Consider the following 20103-nt stretch of genomic DNA (forward strand, 5'->3'; position numbering starts at 1 on the left):
CGTGACAGGAAAATATTTGAAGCCAACATTAAAATAATCATCAGCATTGCCATGAATAGTTTGTGAAAAATTAGTGACTAAATATTTTGTTTGGTTTGGCACAGTTGCCCAGCTATCCTGGATTACTGAGAAAGCTAGGATGAAAAATGACATGTTTTTACTCTGCACTTAGCCAGTTTCACCAGTACCAAAAAGCCCACATAGATAACCAGGATTCTTGCTAGAAATACTGACCAATGAAGGGTTAGGGCTCATAGCCACACCTTGGAATATATTGGGAAAGAAATGGAAAATGAATATACAATTATTTATCCATTTTAAACTAAGAAGTCCTGTGTTGGCTTTAGTTCCTAACTGATTTCTCCCTGGGACATTCCTTGGAGAAATTCAAATAACATAATTTTACATGAATCCATGATGCAGCTACCATTGTGAAAAATCTATCCAGTGTTCCATTCTTCTTGAACATTCTGTCATGTTAATCCACAGATCTATTCATAGGGTTTTTTTTTTCTACATCATAATTAAATGATGGTGGAGCAATTCTTGGGAACCTGGAAACTAATCTCGAGTGAAAACTTTGACGACTACATGAAAGAACTGGGTAAGCAAGCACACTGCAGAAAAAAACCCTAAATTTTCAGAGATAACCAGATTTACTTGTTTCTTAGAATTATAGACTGTTTTTTATCCAACAGCAAAAAGTAGCATATATAATGTGCCATACTCCATTTTTCTACGTAAAAATGTGAAGTACAGTAGAAACTCTGGTCACAACCATATTCGTTCCATAACTTTGGTTGCAACCCAATTTGATTGTGACCCGAATCTAACCAAAGTCAATGCAAAATGAATGGGGCCACATGTGGTTCACTGTTGTTTGTAAACAAACAACAGGAAATTTGGTGCTTACAAAAAACCCAGATTTGGTCATGGTCAAAAGCGTTTGTGACTAGAGGTTCTAATATATGTTGGATTGACAAAGAGTAAGAATGAATAACTGATCCAAAGTCAGCAAACTTGCATTTTGGGTCTTCCCAGTGCCAACTTTTCAATCACTACCTTTTAAAAGTGTGTTGCCTACAAAGGAATATCAGATATTTCTGTTTCCGAACATTGGAACAAATACTATGAGATACAGTAAAATAATGAAATGTATTTAAACTGCAAAAAATAGGACTAAGAAGCAGCATGATAGCATCCTCTAGCCATTTAAAAAGAGAGTTGACTTGTTCTCTCTTGGTAGGCTGGGAGTTGCTAGGCTTGCACTTACGTAAGGAGGTCTAAAGTATTTCTTCAAAAAATGTTTGAAACCGAACAGAGCTATAGTAATTACTTCTAATACTCCTTAAAATGGCAATTTCCAATCTGGTGCTCCTTGAATAAATTGGATTGCAGTATCCATTATCCTTAATTGAAATGGTCATTGCCTTTTCCAATTCAGTACTTTCCACGAATATTTTTGATTAGACTTTACAGGTATAGTTAGAAGTTGTAGATCAACATGTGTGACACCTATCAGGCTAAAGAATACTATTTGTCTTGGATATTTTATTTTGGCTTGCATTGGAAGATTACTAATCAAATCCACTAAACAAAATACAATTATCCTAAAATCCAAATCTTGATTGTCTAAATTCCTCCTTCTGCACACTGAAGTAGAACATATTGTGTTTTTTAAAAAGTTTTATTTAACCAAGCCTGCAATCCCATACCAGATTTGGAAAATATGAAGATTTAACCGTTACTAGGATGAAAATAAAGTGGAATTTTATGGTTCACTAAAATATGTTAATGAAAAATTAGAAACTATACTATACCAGTGAGCAATGCGTCATTTATTTTACTTTCAATAAGTTTTAATTCACCTTTTAAATATTGTTTGTATTTATTTTTTACTTTATCTGTTGTTTTTCTAAAAGATATGTATTCTTTCTTAGAAAAAGGGTGGCATATAAACCAAAGAAATGCTAATAAAAATGAAAGTTTTCAAACCTGAGTTATTTCTAAGTAGGCCTTTAAAACATTGGATAATATTTCATATTTTGCATTCTGTAGGAATAAGCTTTGCCCAAAGACAACTGGGTTCTCTAGCCAAACCCAAAATAATCATCACTATGGACAAAGATGTCATCACCATCAGAACAGAAACTATCTTTACAGTTAATGAGATCTCTTTCCAACTGGACCAAGAGTTTGAGGAAAGAACAATAGATAACAGGCTGGCCAAGGTAAATATTTCTAGGTTTTATTCCCATGTTTAAGAAGAAGAGATAGAATAACTTGCTATATAACAGAATCATTATTAGGATGTCAGTCTAGTGGTTTAAGTACCAGACTAGAAAGCAGAAGATTGTGAGTTCAAATTTGGCCTTAGTCATGCAAGCCTGATGGGAGACTTTGGGCCAGTCACTCTCTCTCAACCCAACTCACCTAAGGGGTTGTTGTTAGAAAGAAAATAGGAGGAAGAAGGAAATATTTGCTGCCTTGAGTTATTTGTAAAAATGATAAAGGCGGGATTCCAATAAACAAACAAACAAACAAATACATAAATAAATAAATGTCAGCAAATGAAAAATGGGATGTATGGGGGGGATGAACGAAGGGGTTCATTTAACAAGGAGGGAGAAAGAAACCATCTTCCCCATAACCTCCTGTGTATTTTTAGAGCATTGTAACAAAGGATAATGACACCCTCATTCACACACAGAAGTGGAATGGCAACCACACTACTCTCAAAAGAAAAATAGTAGATGGAAATATGGTGTTGGTAAGTTTATTTCAATCTACCTTGCATTTTAATTTATTTAGTTCTATATAAAGTTCCACAAAGATTTGAATTTAGAGGAAACATCATGTACCTCATTGTTCCTATGGCATTCCCAACTTTCAACATAACATTTCAATTGTTCTCATTTTTTGTTATTATCTTAGTATTATTTTGTTAATTATTAAATCCACACTGTATGCCGGGAATTGGGGGATGTTCAGAATACCCTAGCCCTAACAGCTACCAAGGAGATTTTCGGTTTCTTCAGCTATAACCTGCAGACAGTTAAACTCACTGTGAGCTGTGAATTATGGTTTGTGTGAACTCAATCCTTTAATGCTTTTTACATATTTTTCACTTTATGAACTAGACTCAACTATTTTTAGATTTAAAAAATGACAATTCTGGGGAAGAGGGATAAAGAACATTTTCTTCAAACCGTAACCTCTAAGTCACTCTTATATTTGAAGTAACCTAATCTATTTAAAAGTTTTCGAGAATAATTTACTAGTTTGGAGTAGGAGAACTACAGGTAGTCCTTGACTTACAACCACAACTGGAAAAGACTTTACTTTGTTAAGCAAGGCTTTGTTAAGTGAGTTGCACTTGATTTTACAATTATTATTATTTTTTGCTAAGATTGTTAAACAAATCATTGTAATTGTTGAATGAATCATGCGGTTGTTAATTTGGCTTCCTTCATTGTTTTTACTTTTCAGAATCAGGCTGGGTAGGTCACAAATGGCAATCATGTGACCCCAGATGCTGCAATCCATGCTAATTGCCAAGCGCATGAATTCTGATAATGTGGCCATGGGAATATAGCTACAGTTGTAATTGTAGGACTGGTCATGGTTACCTTTAACCATGGTTAAAGGTTACCTTTAAAGTGCTACATGGCACAGGGCCTGGTTATCTGCAGGACTGTCTTTTCCTAAGGACATCTATCCATCTTACCAGATCGGATAGAATGGGCATGCTCCTATTCCTGTACCTTAAACATTGCCATCTTATGGGATTTAAGAAATATGACTTTTCCGTGGTAGCACATACCCTATGGAACACTTTCCCCCTTGAAATTCAACAGGCCCCTATCCTCCGAGACTTACAAAAAGCACTGAAATCCTGGCTTTTCCTTCAAGTTCTTGAGTAGGATAAAGTGCACGAGAAGATTTTCCAAGGGACTATATGTGAAAGCTTAACTTTAGTGCCAGGTTTTTAACACTGATGGTTCTAATTGATATGCGTACTATATTGTTTCCATCAATGTTGTTTTAATTGGCGATTGGGAGCCACCCTGAGTTTGATAATATGGGTGATTATACAAACATTTAAAATAAATAACTACAACCCTAATTTTGTAGTCTAGCCCTCTTGGTATTATTGTTGCAAACATTACGCCCACTGCAGTGCATACCTGACTCAGTATCTGCTTCTCATTTTGTAGGGTCAGCACAATTCCTGTCAGGTTTAGTTTCAGGTTTTGGAATTTTTTTGGTTTATTGTTTTGCTTTATTGTAGTCTACTCTGGGATTGTGATGGAAAACAGATGAAAACTTGATCTAAATGGATGTTAATCATAGTACATTTACTAGGAATTTCTGAGTACATGAAATTCCTACTACCATCTTTTTCTCTTCTTCCAGGAATACATCTTGAATGATGTCATTTGTACCAGGGTCTACAAAAGAGTATAAGATCATCCCCAGGTTATATTTTTCTGCTTCTTATTCTTCAAGTGATGTCAATGTTAACTATGATGCTTGTATGCAAAAAGAAATAAAGAATTTCATACTGAAATAAGATTGAAGAGAAACAAGTCCAACATCTTAATCGCTATGTTATTTATCATAGAATTACTATTTTCTTAATGATCATAGTTGCTGAACTGATTTTGATATTCTTCCTACAACTAACCTCTACATTGGGACCCACTATGCAAGTTGAAATCAAACCAATACAGAATAAAGTAAAACTGTTGGGGTTTTTTTTAGCTGAAAAGTAAGGCTCTGCTACCATAGAATCACAACAGTCTTTGAAGTTTCATTACACTGCTAATTCAGGTGTGATACTAAAGTAGAAGTAGAATGGAAAGATCACCATGAGAAGCCGTGCATCAATGGTTGCACAAAACCTTTACTGAATAGATCAGACAGAATGTGACACACTCACACCCACACCCACATTTTTTAAAAATAAAATTTGACAATTCTTCATTTTGAAATTCAGTTAAGCAATCTGATAAAACTACACAAAATAATATGTTGGATTTGAGAATCTGTCTGGGGGTTAGGAATCTTTTGGGACCAAATCACTTTTGTTGTTATACTGTAAAAGTATAACCCCCCCCCCCATATTTTAATTGCCTCATAATTGATTGCATGATTTTCCCATAATTTTGTGGCATGAAATATATAGAGACTGTTGCATAAATCCTCTAAGTGGGGGGGAAAAAAATCAAATTTCAGAAAACTAGGAAAAAAGATTTTGCTTTGTCTACTTTATAATTGCTCTGCTAGTTACAGCCCCCCACATCTCACAATCAATCAGAAGTGGCAGATATTTCAGTTTAGTCTATCATAAATCATAAAACATCTAGGCAACACAGAAGCCATCGTTCTCAGTTGAAAAGAATAGTAAACTGAAAAGCAGAAGACATATTTCAGTGTATTATAAATAGGACAACTGTATTAATTCATCAGGAAAGCAAAGAGAAGTATTTGAAATGAGTGAAATGAGTCCCTCTACTGGCTGACTTAAGTAGGAGTAGCTGGTCCAGTTTCATGCATTTGGGGAACCAATTTAATAAATCAAAGAAAACGTATTTTTAAAATGAAAATGAGGGCTATCCATTTTTTCATTTTTTTCTTTGTCATTCTTGTCTTTCCATTTTGTAAATCTTTTTTCTTGTATGGTCTGTAAACTAATACTTTTTTTAAAGGCAACAGTGTACAATATATTGTATAATAGTAGTGCTGTTTCCAGCGATTATATTTAGAAGATGGGACAAGAGGAAAGAGTTCCAGAAGTAGTTTAAGAAAATCATTGTAATGATTTTTAAAAAGATTGATAAATTGCTAGAAGCTGGAGCTTGTAGATTTTTGAAAAGAATAGGAAGCAGAAAAAACATTTAAAGAGATAATTTATAACTGAAAAAACTGATCTTTATTTTAAACATGAGCTCACATTTTAAAACAATTTGTACATTTTACAATATAAATCAATTTATTACACTATTCTAAACTCAGATATTTTGCAGAAGTCCAGGTATTCCTATTTGACTTGTTCTTTACCAAATCTTGTTTCCCTCCAACAATTCACAGAAGTGGATTCCAAGATACCAGAGTTAAGCCAGAGATTGATACGCAAGTAAAATCAACAGGAAATGAGAATTAGGCTAAGAACAGTTTATTTCTACACGAGGCTAAACTCAAACAATTTGAAAGGAAATGATCTGGAAAAACAAAACTTATCAGTGAAAATTATATGTATACTTATCAGTGCTTTGGAACAAATCATTCTCCCAATATGCCAGAGCTTGCATAGGTATAGTTAAAGTGAGAAGACTAACATAATAAAGTTTTCAACCCAAAACACAAGAAGATTAAAAAATACGCATGGAAAAATATCAGGAATCTTTTCAGGGCTAGATAACATTGTATGAACTTGTAGGAAAGGCACCCCCAACAATTGAAAACAGTTGTAAACTTTGGCCTATTTGTATTTTTAAAACATTTTTACTTCATTTCAGAGACATTAGGACATCTGGATGGTTGATGTCTGTTCACATTCAGTTGCTAACCCCTGGAATAAAATAGGTTGAAATCTTACATTTATGATTTATCATCAATGTGGGAATATGTCATTAGTATATCCGAATTATTCTGTCATGCAAATCTTTGTGTCAAAGTTATGGTTAGATTTGAGTCCTGCACATCACCAGCATCAATATATGATTCCAACCTTCTAGATGTCATAAAGGTTTGTAAAACCTCTTCACATCTTCAATTATAATTTTTCCCCACTAATAAATATAGCGCTTATCAAGTAATTTACAGTAAAACACTCAACTGCACTTCAAACATTTAGAGTAATTCCTAAATGAACCAGCTTTTTAGCCTATTAGAAAATGCAACATCTTGTGGGACCTTAAAAACAAATAAATAGATCACACTTTTGTGGGTCAAGGCCCAAATTTTGTCACTGATACATGCAAGTTTATACAACATATTGAATTACCCATTGCAAGGCAATCTGCTGCACTGAAATACTTATTTACCTAGTATTTCTAAGAGTGAATCCAACTCTAGATTAAATATCTACTTCAAATCATCCAGTTTATGAAAACTGGAAATAAATGATTAAACCACACATATATTCACATACCCAAGTAAAATGCCTAATTCAATAAAAATTCAGTATTAAAAAAAAAAACACTTATTTGATTGTTGCCATTCTAAGAGACCAAAATACACTCACAGTGCTTAATCTGATATAAAATACTGTTGTATTATTCTAATTAAGATTTTTATTTTTAGTTCGGTCATATCTTCTGTTCTGCCATTGTGTTTGCTATATACCCCATACAATACTCAATAATTAGTATTGCAGTTTATGGAAACTCTTATAGAAACGATGAATAAAATAGGCATGTAAGAGGAAAGTTAACAGAAAGCATTCTTTCCCTATAAATAGGAAGCATCAGTGGGGAAGATTTTTCAAACAGTGAATTTTCCCAGCATGTTGTTCCACAGATATTTAAAACAGTACATCCATTACTAAGCAAGGAAATCAAGTTGGTGGAGAAAGAACAACCTGATCATGGCAACTGCAAGGGGAAAGAGGAAAAAAGCATTGGTGCATCTCTTTATCTTTGGTCTGTCTTGCCCTTAAAAGTTTCCCCAATCCCTGTATAACGATCAATACAGTCCCCTACACTACAAAATGAGTCTTCATATTTCTATATTTTAGGTCAACAAATTCTTTTAAAAATTCATTTCCATTTTAAATGAAATTGTCTCTCTTACAACATTTGGCTTGGGATTTTATTCTTTTTCCTTATAATATACAAAGGAAGAAATGGCACATGGAACTGTACGGACAATCAAACTTGTTCTGAACTATTAATTATATAAATGAATTACTCCATCCCCTTTTGCACCATATTTATTTTCTTGACAGAGACAAGAAAGCATGACATTTAAAAATGTGCCACACACACGATAAATAATAAAGAATGTTAAAAACATTGGAGAGGGGAAGGATTTCAGCAACATATCAAAATGGATTACTGAGCTTATATTTACTCAGGTACAATGGGTGAGCATCAAATAAGTTCTTTATGAAATAGAGGCCATATGATAAGCTATTTAATTCACTGCATCATCCCTTTGCCAAGGAATTATCTGGATCTCTTTTGCTATCCGCTCTGCTATTGCTTGACAATTTGCAGCAATGATCCTTCTTGACATCAAATCAAATGGTCCTCCTAGAAAAACAAATACATACATCTATTGAACACACGTCTATATATCTGACTTATTTTTACTAATTCACTGATAAAGTGACCTAAATCAGCAGGGATGCAAACTGAGTATTTTCTTAAACTATATTTGCCTGTTATTTCCAATTATATTCAAATTCAAAGCAGAATTCATATCTTTTCCTCCAACAAGAATTCTGGCCCAAAATAACGCAGTGAACTTCCCTGGCTGACAGTTGATTAATTTGGCTCCCCAAATGTTCAATCAGCCTCCCTGATCATAGTCCAATACTTTCTACCACACCACAATGATTCTCTGGTCCAATAATCACGACAAGAAACAACCTCATGTACAGTTTTCAAAATCCTGCAGTACAGAAAAAATGATGACTAAATAAATTTTCAGTCTTGAATGAAATGTTATCAACACCAATTTTCTATAGGCACTGAATCCTAGTGTGAGAACTAGCTTTACAAATTAAAAGTGGGAAAATCTTACGTCAATCACAAAGTAGCCATATTCACATGGCATTTCTAGAAAGATCTTTCTTGTTGTGGAAGCTGTATTACTGTGTGTACAATTTCTTAATTTCCATTTTGTTTGTCACCTAGCAAAGCAGTGGTGGGTCATTTAGTATTTTCAACTGAGTTACAGTTTGTATATTACAAAGGAAAAACAAAAATCAGGATAATTCTTATTTTATGATTCCGAGCAGGGTTACAACACAGTAGACATTAACAGCATTGCATCAAACCCTTGTGATGTCGTCATGCAAATGCTGTTCTGATGTACCTAGTTCCTGACATTTGACACAAATATGGAAGTTGCAACATTTGCACAATGATGTGTATCCTGAACATTTTGCTATTCCCACCCTCTACAAGGAAATTCTCAGGTTTGAAACCACTCAAGCTTTTTAATAGTCTTAGTCACAAACTGTTAACTGTACAAAACTGGCTTTACTTTGTTGTCAACATATTTTACCTGAGATGTCGAGCAGCACTCCCCCTGCTTCAAGAATGATAATTCCGGCTCCTGCCATGTCCCAGCAGTGAATCCCCATCTCATAATAGGCATCCGCTCCTCCTGTGGCCACCAGGCACATATTAACAGCTGCTGTCCCTACTGCTCTAATCCTAAAACAGGTAACAGAATTATTGCAACCTATTATTTAGGCATTTAAATTAATGACTAATTACTGGACTGCTGAAGCACAGAAGCAAACTCTGAATTTTGGAGAACTGAGTGGAATTTAGTAGAATAAAGTGCATGTACCTAAATCTGGACATAGCCAATATCGGGATATTAGTCTTCATAATAGCACATCATCCTATCTTAATTATTCACTACGTGCCTTTTTCAATCAGCTAGAATGGTGACTTTGCACATTATATATTTTGTATTACTGTGTACATATTCTTTTAATAAAGATAATGCATTAAATAGTAATTTGTCAGAACAATTGGAAATCAGTTATATACATCATAGAGAGGTAAGAAACAAACTCCTCTGGATGGTGAAAATCAAGGGCAACATCCAAACATCTCTTTTCATGATTTAGTGGACTTGAGGCCTTGTTTCTAGCTACTACCTCTGAACTGATGGCATTCAACAATTTATTTATGTATAAAATTTATAGGTTGCCTACCCCTACCTCAAGGTAATTCTAGGCGGCTAAAGTCAAAAATTTAAACACCTCTAGGAGAGATAGGTCAAGATTAAATTATTTTTAAACAGATTGCTCCTGTTGAATTGAAGATATCTTCCTTTCAATGCCTTAAAAATGTTTACATTAACATTTTCCCTTTTATATTATCTCCCTTGCCTTCAGCGATCACCTTGAGACTTTGCACATTATATATTTTTATGACTGTGTACAGAGATAATGCATTACATGGTAATTTGACAGTGCATTGGGAAATCAGTGACATTTGGCACACAAATCTCCAAATTGGCAAATAAACTCTTGTATTGCCACAAACAGACACACCTCTGCCGAAATGATAAGCCTCTATTCTTCACTCCTAGCCTAAATTTTTTCTTCCCTCCAGCACTGCCCCTCATACTTAGTATTCAAAATCGCATAATTCGTTGGTCATAAAGAGTAAGGTTAGGTTTACAATCAATGTTCTTTTTACTGTACTATATAGAGCCTGCTTTCTGCTTATACCATCTGGAACAATGTATTGAATCAGAGGTACCATGTTTTCCCGAAAATAAGACAGGATCTTATTTTCTTTTGACCTCCAAAATATGGCCTTCCCCTTATTATTTGGGGGGGGGCTTATTGTTTTGGGGGTGCAGGAGACAGCAAACGTGGTCACCTCATGGCTGCTGTGTTGCGCTGCTGCGACAGTGCAACACAGCTATTTGCCCCTGAGGCCTGCCTGCGTCCTGCCGTCCGCACGCCAGGCTCTACGGGACCCCGCTTGCAAGAGAGTAGCCACCTGGCAACCCCCCACTCCAGTGCCACTCACTGACCCAGTGGTATCTCAAAGGCACCAAGCTGCGCGAGCACTTGTTCCCCCAGTTCCTGCAGCTTAGCGCTAGGTTGGGGGTTGGTGCTCTGCCTGGCCAGAGGGGGGGAGGGCGTATATTTTTTGCCCACCCCAAAAATCTGGCATGGCCTTATTTTCAGGACATATCATATTTTCGGGGAAACACAGTACTAATTTGGATCCTTGTGTGGACTGAGAGAATAATGGAGACATTCTTATCTCTTTGGAAATATCGGCATTGTAGTGATGTTTCATTACAATTAAATGCAAATAAATCAAAATAAAAAAGATACTGTACCCATGAATAGGAATGCTAAGGAGCTTTTGCATATTAGAAAGAACTGTTTTAATAACTTCTGGGTCACGGTCAGACCCCAATTCTGATACTAAGAGTGCTTTTGTAATGTCTGCAAAATAAAACAAAATTGCATCCATTAACTTACATTTGATCAGTGCTGTTAAAAAAGTCAAAATCAACTATTTTAATATAACATATTGTTTAAAGCACATTGTTACTTATTTTGTACTTAATACCTAGAAGGGTGAGGAAAAAGCCAGTGTCTACCCCCAGGCTCACTTAATGCTTACTCAGACATGTATGACCTGAATATGAAGAAGAAACCAAACTATATTGTATAAACCTTTATTAAAGAATACAAAGTCCCACAAAGTTCTGAGCAATTCTCTAGCCTTGACTATTGAGCCTGAGTACCCTACAGACATTACATGAACAATGAGGTTGTATTTTATTCAGATATATGTACTCTCCAAGTTCATTCTCTTGTTGACTGTTCAAGTCATATATCGTCTGTACTGTTTCCCACAAATTCACCTTCTTTTAATGAAAAAATAATTCAATGGCAAAAGCACAGGACATCTTGGCAATGCTTCAAAAAATTTAAAAAAGACAGACAAATTATCTGAAATGGCATGGAGGTATCAAACAGATTGCTTGAATAGCACACCTATTACCAATTAGTACAGAAATATGTGCTAAGAGAACACATACAGAGTAAACTCTATTTCCAAGGGCCTTTGATCAATCTTTTTACACATTTCGCTCTTCATATACTTCTCTGGCTGATTGCCATCAAATGAGCTCATCTCTGTTCTCAAACAATTTGCAATATAAATTACATAAGTACATTTAAGATATTTACATCTCTCAAAGCAATTTCTCAATGCAATATAAGAACAAAAAAAGCCTGTGCGGATTTCTGAAAGACATTATTATATTTTTATCCTGCTCGTTTATAAGCATGTAACTCAAGGTAGTGAACATACCTAATACTCCTTCCGCCTTCTATTTTCCCCACACCCACCACCTTGTGAGGGCTGAGAGAAGAATTGACACAAAGTCACCCAGCTAGATTTTGTGCCTAGGACTGAAGCCCGGGGTGCCATTACACCAAACTAATTATTAGAAGAAAAGAAAGATTTTCGGAAGAAAGCCAACAGTAGAAAGGGCTATGGCGACCTTACAATCTATATATATACCAAAAACAAATTCCTTGTGTGTTCAATCACACTTGGCCAATAAAAATTTAGTTCTAAATGGCTGTGTGTGTGTATGTTCCAGGATAACTCTGGAACGCATCAAGCAATTTCAACCAAACTTGGTACACCGATGACTTACTCTCTGGAAACAAATACTGTGGGGGTAAGACTCATGGTGTGTGTTCTGTTAAGATACAGCCTGTTATGCCTTAAAATGGCTTCTATGGCATAGCACAGTAGAGTTGCCATGGTAATGACTTCATAGTCCTCCACAAAGGGGCTCCCTCTGGTAAGGGGGAAAATACAACATTCGAAATTATGTTTGGTCTGGAAATTTGTAAATGTCTAATACAGGATTTGGATAAACAAATACCTGGGCAATGCCGGGTTAACAGCTAGTTTTAGAATAAAAAGAAATTTGAAAAGTGAAAGTCAATGGACAAGATCAAGATATAGCAAGGCCAGTAAAAAAAAAAAACCCAAAGGAAAGAATGAAAAAAGGTAAAAAAGTGGAAAGAACCTTTCTCAACTACAGGATGATATCAGCAACAAGGGGATGCAGAAGTGGAAACAAGCAAAGTTTTTATTTTTTATTTCATTTATTTATTTGTATCCCACCTTTATTATTTTACAAATAACTCAACCCAACACACCTTTCCACTATTTTCCTCACAACAACCACCTTGTGAAGTGAGTGGGACCGAGAGAGACAGTGACTGCTTTCAAGCCTTAACTATAAAAAGAAGTTCCTTGGCAAAGGAAATAAGAAGGAAAAAACCTCAAAGAATAACAGGGCAAAGGAATTCCAAACTAATAAAGTGGAGAGCTGTTAAACAGGATACTGTAATCATTGGTGTGAAATAGGCTAACGCAGTCCTCGGCTTCCTCAATTTTATGTAGCATTGTGAAATGAACACACGGAAACCAGACAAAGATTTACCTCGTTGTTTTGACACTTGGAGTTTTTGTCCATTGCAAAAGGCTCCTTTTCCTTTTCGACCAGTATACATCTTGTCTTCTACACAGCTATACACAATTCCAAATTCCATCTGTTATAAGAGAAATGCAACACCTATAGATCTTTAATGGTCCAACTTTACATTATAGGAAGAGGTTGCAATGAAAAGATTTTTTCCTATTAGAAGTTAAAATAAAATGAAAAATCGGTTACCTGTTTCTTTACTACAAAGCCAATCGAAACGGCTACAAAGGGAAACCTTGAAGATCAAAAAGAGAAATATATTGCCTTTGTAAGATGAGGACAGAAGCAACAACTGTAAATTGGAGAAGTAAAATTTGGATAAAATTATCGTAGACACCCTTAAAGAAAATACTGAAAAATAGGTTCTAACATTTTCATACCAAAAGAAAAACAAAGGTAAGTAATATGTAGTGATAGCTGAAAAAAGTACCTATGCACAAAATTAGTAGTTCCATCAATAGGATCAATAATCCATGTGGGATTATCTGTCAAAATACTTCCTGCGCCAGCTGCAACGGATTCTTCTCCGATAAAGCTAGAATGAACAACATATAGACAGACAACAGATTGTAAATTCATAATTAATATACATGTATCATAAAGCAACACTACATCTTCAAAAGCCATAAATCATCCAGTAAACTACTTTTTGGTCACTTTAATTTTTTTAACACCATCAGTCTTAATCATTACAAAGTTGAATCATTACAAAGTAATCCTGAACAACCAACTGATCTAATTGGTCCATGTAGTTAATACCTCTGTACTTAGAAGTATATAGTCTAGTGCAGCTTTTCTCATTCTAATATCCTCTAGCTATGTTAAAATCACAATAGCAATACTGTTAATTCCTAGTCAATGTAATTGACAATACAGGCAGTCCTTGAGTTAAGATAGCAACTGGGATTAAAATTTTCATTGCTAATCAGTGAACATCCCTGAAGAGGATGCCATTTTGGAACAGTCACAATTCCTTGAGGCTGTTCATAAAATGGTATCCGCTTCTGGGATGCAGTTGCATAGACCCAGGGATGCTGAGCCACGGAGTAACCTGCCCTCCTTCGCCAATGTGAGGTATGGATCTCTAGAGATCTTCAAAAGGTAAGTACTTGATGGGTAATGGGAAGCAGACCCAAGGCCTTGTAGGAATTCACTGGAAGGAGAAGCAGTCTAAGGCCTATGGGGACTTGATGACATGGGATTGGGGGAGATAGTTGGGGGCATTGGAATATCCCCGAGATTGGTTATCAAAGTGAATTACCATGGGGCAGTGTTCATAATGTCAAAACGGGGTCTTAAGTAGCTTTTGGGGGGGGGGGTCTTAACTTTGCTAAGTGATCAGTTATAAGTCAAAGGCCACCTGTATATCCAGTTTCCTTATTCTTCCCTTGTAACACTTGATTTATAGCCACTCAGTTATTGTTGCCACTCTGCAATATTTTCTCTGAATCTTTCATAAATGGAATCTCAAGGTTTCAACAGGGCCTCAGACAAATGTAGCACATAGTGAATTGTATCTTTCCATGATTTGGAACCTATTTATTCAATTATTACTTATATTAATGTGGCCTAAATCGCATTTGCCTTTTGCGTAGCCACTTCACATTATTATGAATTCAATGAGTTAATTGATGATAAGTCCAAGATCTTACTCATGGGTACCTTTGCTGAGACCTGTATTTTAGAGACATTCTCTTTTGTAATTAACATCGGAAAACACGCTGTACCTGTGTGATGGATATTTTTCTTTTATAGAAGATATAATCATATTTTCCACTTTTTGATCAGTGACTGTAACTAGATCTGCTGGAGAACTTTTAATCATGACGGTTACTTCCTCTGTCAATGCCTCCCGGATTACCTGTGTAGAAAAATCTTTATATGATTATTTTGAAAATAATATTTTAAATTATCAGTAAGACTTAAGTTAAAACCTGTCTGTTGGGGCAAGGCATAGAAGCAGCAAGCAAAATTATACTGAAAGATTCCGATTTAATTCTTATTTTACAAGGTACAAACATTTGTAATGAATAAAAATGTAGAAAATGGAAGAACCCTTTCAGATTGTGTTCAAGTGCCATGCATAACTAATACATATGTAGGCACCATAGGAAGTACACAATTTTATAAACGAATTGGTTAAATGTTTTTATAAGTTGACCATGATTTAGGGTTTCTAAATCTTATATTTATTTTCATATTTTAAAGTATAAGTGATTTCTTGTTTGCTCTGTAAAATCCTCATTTCTTTGTATTGCTTAGTTAATAGATAGAAATGCAAGTCAGGTTCTTGAACACGTACAACTTCTCAGAAAGTTAATATTCTTAAGCAGAGATGGCAGCTTAGAGCAGCACACAAGTGTCCCTCAATTCATTATTTTTGTAGTTCTTACAGCAGTACTGAAATATGTTAATACAGTTATTCATTATTGGTGACTAGCCACAATTTCCAAGCTGTGAAAGCTGAATTTAAAATCAGTACTTGAACACTTAAGCCATTTTTGAGAATGATATTTTAAAATGTTTCTCTGATCCCAATAGAAAGTAAATTATTCATACCTCTCCAGCTTTTCTTGCTAAAACAATTGCATAGTTCATGCATTCTTCCCAAGGATCAGCCATTTTGATCTACCTAGAATATAATATTTTAGTTACTTTTAACTTGTAAAATAGCATACAGTATCGATGCTGAGGAAAGATTCTAGAATCTTTGTCTTTAGTCTGATTAACTTCATATTCTGGATTTCCTTTGTTCAGATTGTTCAGAGAGACCTACATGCAAATAAAGATTAACATTGGTGTGGCTGGTATTTTCGTTAGAAATTTCTTTGAAAAGCTTAAGGATTTTGTTTGCTTTTAAGCATTGTTTTGTTCCAGAATTTTGGGATCACAACTAAAAATATACTTGCTTGGAAGTAAACCCTATTGAATATGAAATATTTTTACATTTATGCTTAAAGATACACCAAATACTCTTTAACAGGTAGATGCATAAAAATATCTTTGTCCAGTCTTCCATTTTTTTAATTATGATCCAACACAGGTGATATTTACAATGAACAGATAGTTTAGGTAGATGCAATTAATTGGATTTTTTACAAACAGGATTTGAACCTAATATTAGGGCAGAAATCCACCCAGATTTCTTGATAGTGAGATCGGCAGCATATACATTTAATACATAAATAATGATGGATGATTTATGCCAAAAATGGGGAAAAACCCACCCTCAAATCTAGGGAGAACTCAATGACTAAAATAATCAAGCAGATTAACAACAATGAGAAAATGCAACTTATTGTACAGCTTAATTATTATAAAATGAAACATTGCTCTGAACGGAAGAAAAGCACATTTATCCTACGCACAGAGGGCCAACTAGGAACATAGTGAAGGGATCAAGGGGTTGAGCCCATTGTTGAATTCTCTGTTACTTTCAAAAAAAACCAAACAAATCCCACTCAAATTCTTTGTCTGCTAGCGAATACTACCAATCAGATTTTGATTAACTTATGTTAGCTAATACAACAACTCAATTATATCCAACTGTTTTCTCCTGGCCAAACAATTTGTGAATTCAGTATAGGATGGAAATAGCGTGAACATTTTCTGAAATGGGAAATGTATAAATCATCTTTCCAGCATCCTTTGAGACGGCACATACTGAAAGCACAATCCTGCCTCTGTTAAATTCAGAACACAATTCTGACACTGTTAGATTCAATCTGTTTATCTGAAAGCTCCTTATTACTTTATCTTTACAGGCTCTTCCTTATCCTTTGCAGCAGATGAACCTTGTTTTTTAAGGCATCTGCTGCGGTCATAGGGAAGTAGCGATCTGAACCCCTTCCTAGCATTCCACAGACTCCTATGTGCATCTGGCTGGTAAACTTCTACCCAGTGTTGCTCTAGTACCTGACTACTTCCTCCTTAATTATAATTAGAAAACACCAAATGGCAAAAGAGCATCTCTGAGAAAATGGAGCTTTTTCACCTTTCATCCCAACAGGCCTGGGGATAAGTCCTTAATTTGCCCCACCCGAGTGTTGAATGTAGAATGCATGTTGTGTTTTTACTACTTATCTTGTTTTTATATCGTTTATTGTGTATTGTACCCCCTCCCTAATGGTTGTAAGCCGCCCTGAGTCCCCTCAGGGAAAAGGGCGGCCTATAAATTTTAATAAAATACCTACAAAAAAAAAAATACCTTAGCTTCATTAGAGCACTTCAAGCAGAGATGATTCCCGCTATCAGGAGGCCTATTCCTCCAGCCAAGTTTGCAGACGGCTTTTCATGACCTTTCTGCCTTTATCCTCCTTTTCTAGCTTCCCCACATCCTAGTGATTCTGAGATATATCTGCCTTTCCTCATCCATCTTGCTGTTCCACGCAGAGGAAAGCCACCAGGAAATGAGGGAATGGCATGGTGCAACAGGATGGGTGTGGCAAGATTGTCAATGAACGTAGGCTTCTTTACTGTTTTAATGGCAACAGTGTAAAATAGCTAGCCATTTCCTTTTTCAGAATTATATTTTCTGCATTTCTCATTTTAGCATAAAGCTCTGGGATCTCCTGGTGGTCTCTCATCCAAGTACTAATCATGTCTGAGCATTTAGGTCTTCTTCCCCTAGGCCAGGGGTTAGCAACCCGCGGCTCTGGAGCCGCAGGTGGCTCTTTCCACCCTCTGCTGTGGCTCCATCGCTCAAAATATGCGTCACAACCGCCAATGTGTGATACCCGCTGGCATGCAATTTATTGAGCCAACCATGGATAAATCCAAGAAAAGAAAATTTTAAGAAAACAGAATGTTTAATTCAACTACATATGCTAGTTCTGTGGCTGCTGAAAAAATAGTCAGGCAAGGGAAGGGTTTTGTGGCTCTCTGTGTTTTCTTTTCTGTGGGAAACTGGTCCAAATAGCTCTTTGAGTGTTTAAGGTTGCCGCCCCCTGCCCTGGGCAATCTTTCACATCTCACTGTCCACATAAGGTTAGCAAGAGGATGGAACTGGAGTAATGATCCTCTTCTTTCAATGCTACTTGATCTCCCCTTGGAACAAAGAAAGTAGCCTTGGAGAGACAATTCCTGGCTGAGGGTCCTTTGTGCCCTTGAATGTCATTTACTGTCTGACCTATCCTAGTGTACATTTTCTTCAAAGTATAAGTGACACATCAAACAGTCCGTTCTCTGTGCCTATTTCCAAATAAATGTAGCCAGGCCTTTAGGGGACATTTATACAAGGAACGGTGGGGCATCTATGCTAAATCAGATTCCAGCATCCAACAAGGACGTTTGTAGCTTTTGAGAATTAAAAGGGGGGGGGGGGGTAGGATTGTCACTTCCTGTTTTATTTGGCTGCTGTTTAAACAAGAATACAAACGCAAAAGAGGACTACAATTATGCTTTTTGAAAGTTCCGGCCTTGCATATTTAAGGGATCTGTCCGGAAAAAAACCCGAAATTTTCCTGCTTCCATTAAATCCAGCGTCGGTTTTTCTATGATCCAAGGCTCGACCTAAACGTACATGACACCGTGATAAGGGAGTTGCCACCGTGTTGGAGCGCAGTAGACTCTGAACCCTACGAGCTGCTGTGTCAAACAGGAGAAAAAACAAAGAAATCCTAGAATTAAATCAGATCACGGATTAGAACAGGAAATGCCGCCAGCTCGGGACTTACCGTTAGGAGGCCAGTTTTTTTGCAGTAGCTCCCGGCTATTGGCAAAGCCGATTCATTAGGCAACCCCCTCAGCCGAACCCACTGCGCAGGCGCTGCAAAGATTTAAGCCGTCCCCTCTGCTCCTGCGCTGCCATTGCTAATTGACTGATCGTTCCTGTGGAGTGCGAGCCTGAAAGAGCGAGGCCCGGCTCGTGCTTTCATTGGTTGCCTGGTGTTCGGATGTTCGGGGAGGCGCAGCGAAATTCCACGGCGCTTTCCCGGGAAAACGAACCTTTCTTCCTAAGCGTATTTAACCAAATAGCTGAACAAAATTCCGGCATGTTTACGTTTCGAATTCGCACGTGCATATCCGCCTGAATCGGGCACACCAAATAGGCGAATAGATCATTTGTACTTTGCTTCCAAATACGAAGTGAGAAATAAAAGGAGTTTTAATATAAAGGTGTTTTTTGTTAAAAAAAAATGCGGTTTTAATTGGAGTGGATCGTTGAGTGTATTAAGGAATGGCGATAAATGACGGTCAGAAGGAGAGATCGATATTCTCTGATTGTAAAAAATATTTCAATAAGATGTTACAAAAAAAAAATAGTATTCGGTATTGTCTCGCCCTAAAAAAGGAGCTGCTGGGCACACTTGCATGATTTCCTTCCCCAGTCTTACATTACTTCAATAAATATAAAACCCAAAGTAGTTAACCTTTCTTACCAATGTATTTCAACACGGTGTTTTTTATTTTTTTCAAACTGCCCATGAGCAATTAGTATATTAATGTTTAAAAGATATTTTGAACATATGTCTAACTCTCGATACTGTGATTCATTGGGTTTCTTTGAGAAACATGGAAATATTTATATTGTATATTAGATTAGCCAAATGTACTTTATGGCTAATCTACAATATCACCAAACCAAATTCCAAATCCCTTTTTTCATAAAAAGAGAAAATATATTGGAATATTTTAACATAGTATATAATTTATAAAATACATATTATAATTTATAAGAAAAAAAATGGCCTGGTTGTTCCAGGATTTGTATGACCACACACAGCTTATAACAAAAATATTTCTGCTTCCATGGCTGATAGAATTGCAAATTGACTGTAATAGTGTCACTTTGTTCAGTAGTGAACATCTGAAAGTATTAATTACATTACTTAAAATATTTTTGACAAATAAAACAGGGTTGAAAAAGATTAA

The 20103-nt window shown here is 36.0% G+C and overlaps 2 protein-coding genes across 3 annotated transcripts; one reads left to right on the forward strand and one right to left on the reverse strand.

Moving 5' to 3' along the window:
* The first annotated feature begins 528 nt into the window (after positions 1-528).
* Positions 529-4467, forward strand: LOC116512591 (myelin P2 protein-like). The gene is made up of 4 exons (XM_032223165.1): positions 529-604; positions 2059-2231; positions 2669-2770; positions 4417-4467. Exons 1-4 carry the CDS (start codon positions 529-531, stop codon positions 4465-4467), a joined length of 402 nt encoding a protein of 133 aa, XP_032079056.1.
* Positions 4468-5912: 1445 nt separating this feature from the next.
* On the reverse strand, positions 5913-19993 carry IMPA1 (inositol monophosphatase 1). 2 transcript variants are annotated; one of them, XM_032222583.1, is made up of 9 exons: positions 18906-19993; positions 15790-15858; positions 14958-15091; positions 13661-13765; positions 13420-13465; positions 13189-13297; positions 11050-11158; positions 9238-9389; positions 5913-8258 (listed from the first exon to the last, which is right to left on the reverse strand). In XM_032222583.1, the coding sequence occupies exons 2-9, from the start codon at positions 15850-15852 to the stop codon at positions 8140-8142; spliced, it is 837 nt and encodes a 278-aa protein (XP_032078474.1). In that variant the 5' UTR covers positions 15853-15858; positions 18906-19993; the 3' UTR covers positions 5913-8139. The 2 variants fall into 2 exon arrangements, with proteins under 2 accessions (XP_032078474.1, XP_032078473.1); XM_032222582.1 differs by having other exon boundaries at positions 15790-15862.
* Positions 19994-20103: the final 110 nt, after the last annotated feature.

The sequence above is a fragment of the Thamnophis elegans genome, chromosome 8 (assembly GCF_009769535.1).
Source record: "Thamnophis elegans isolate rThaEle1 chromosome 8, rThaEle1.pri, whole genome shotgun sequence".
Classification (NCBI taxonomy): Eukaryota; Metazoa; Chordata; class Lepidosauria; order Squamata; family Colubridae; genus Thamnophis; species Thamnophis elegans.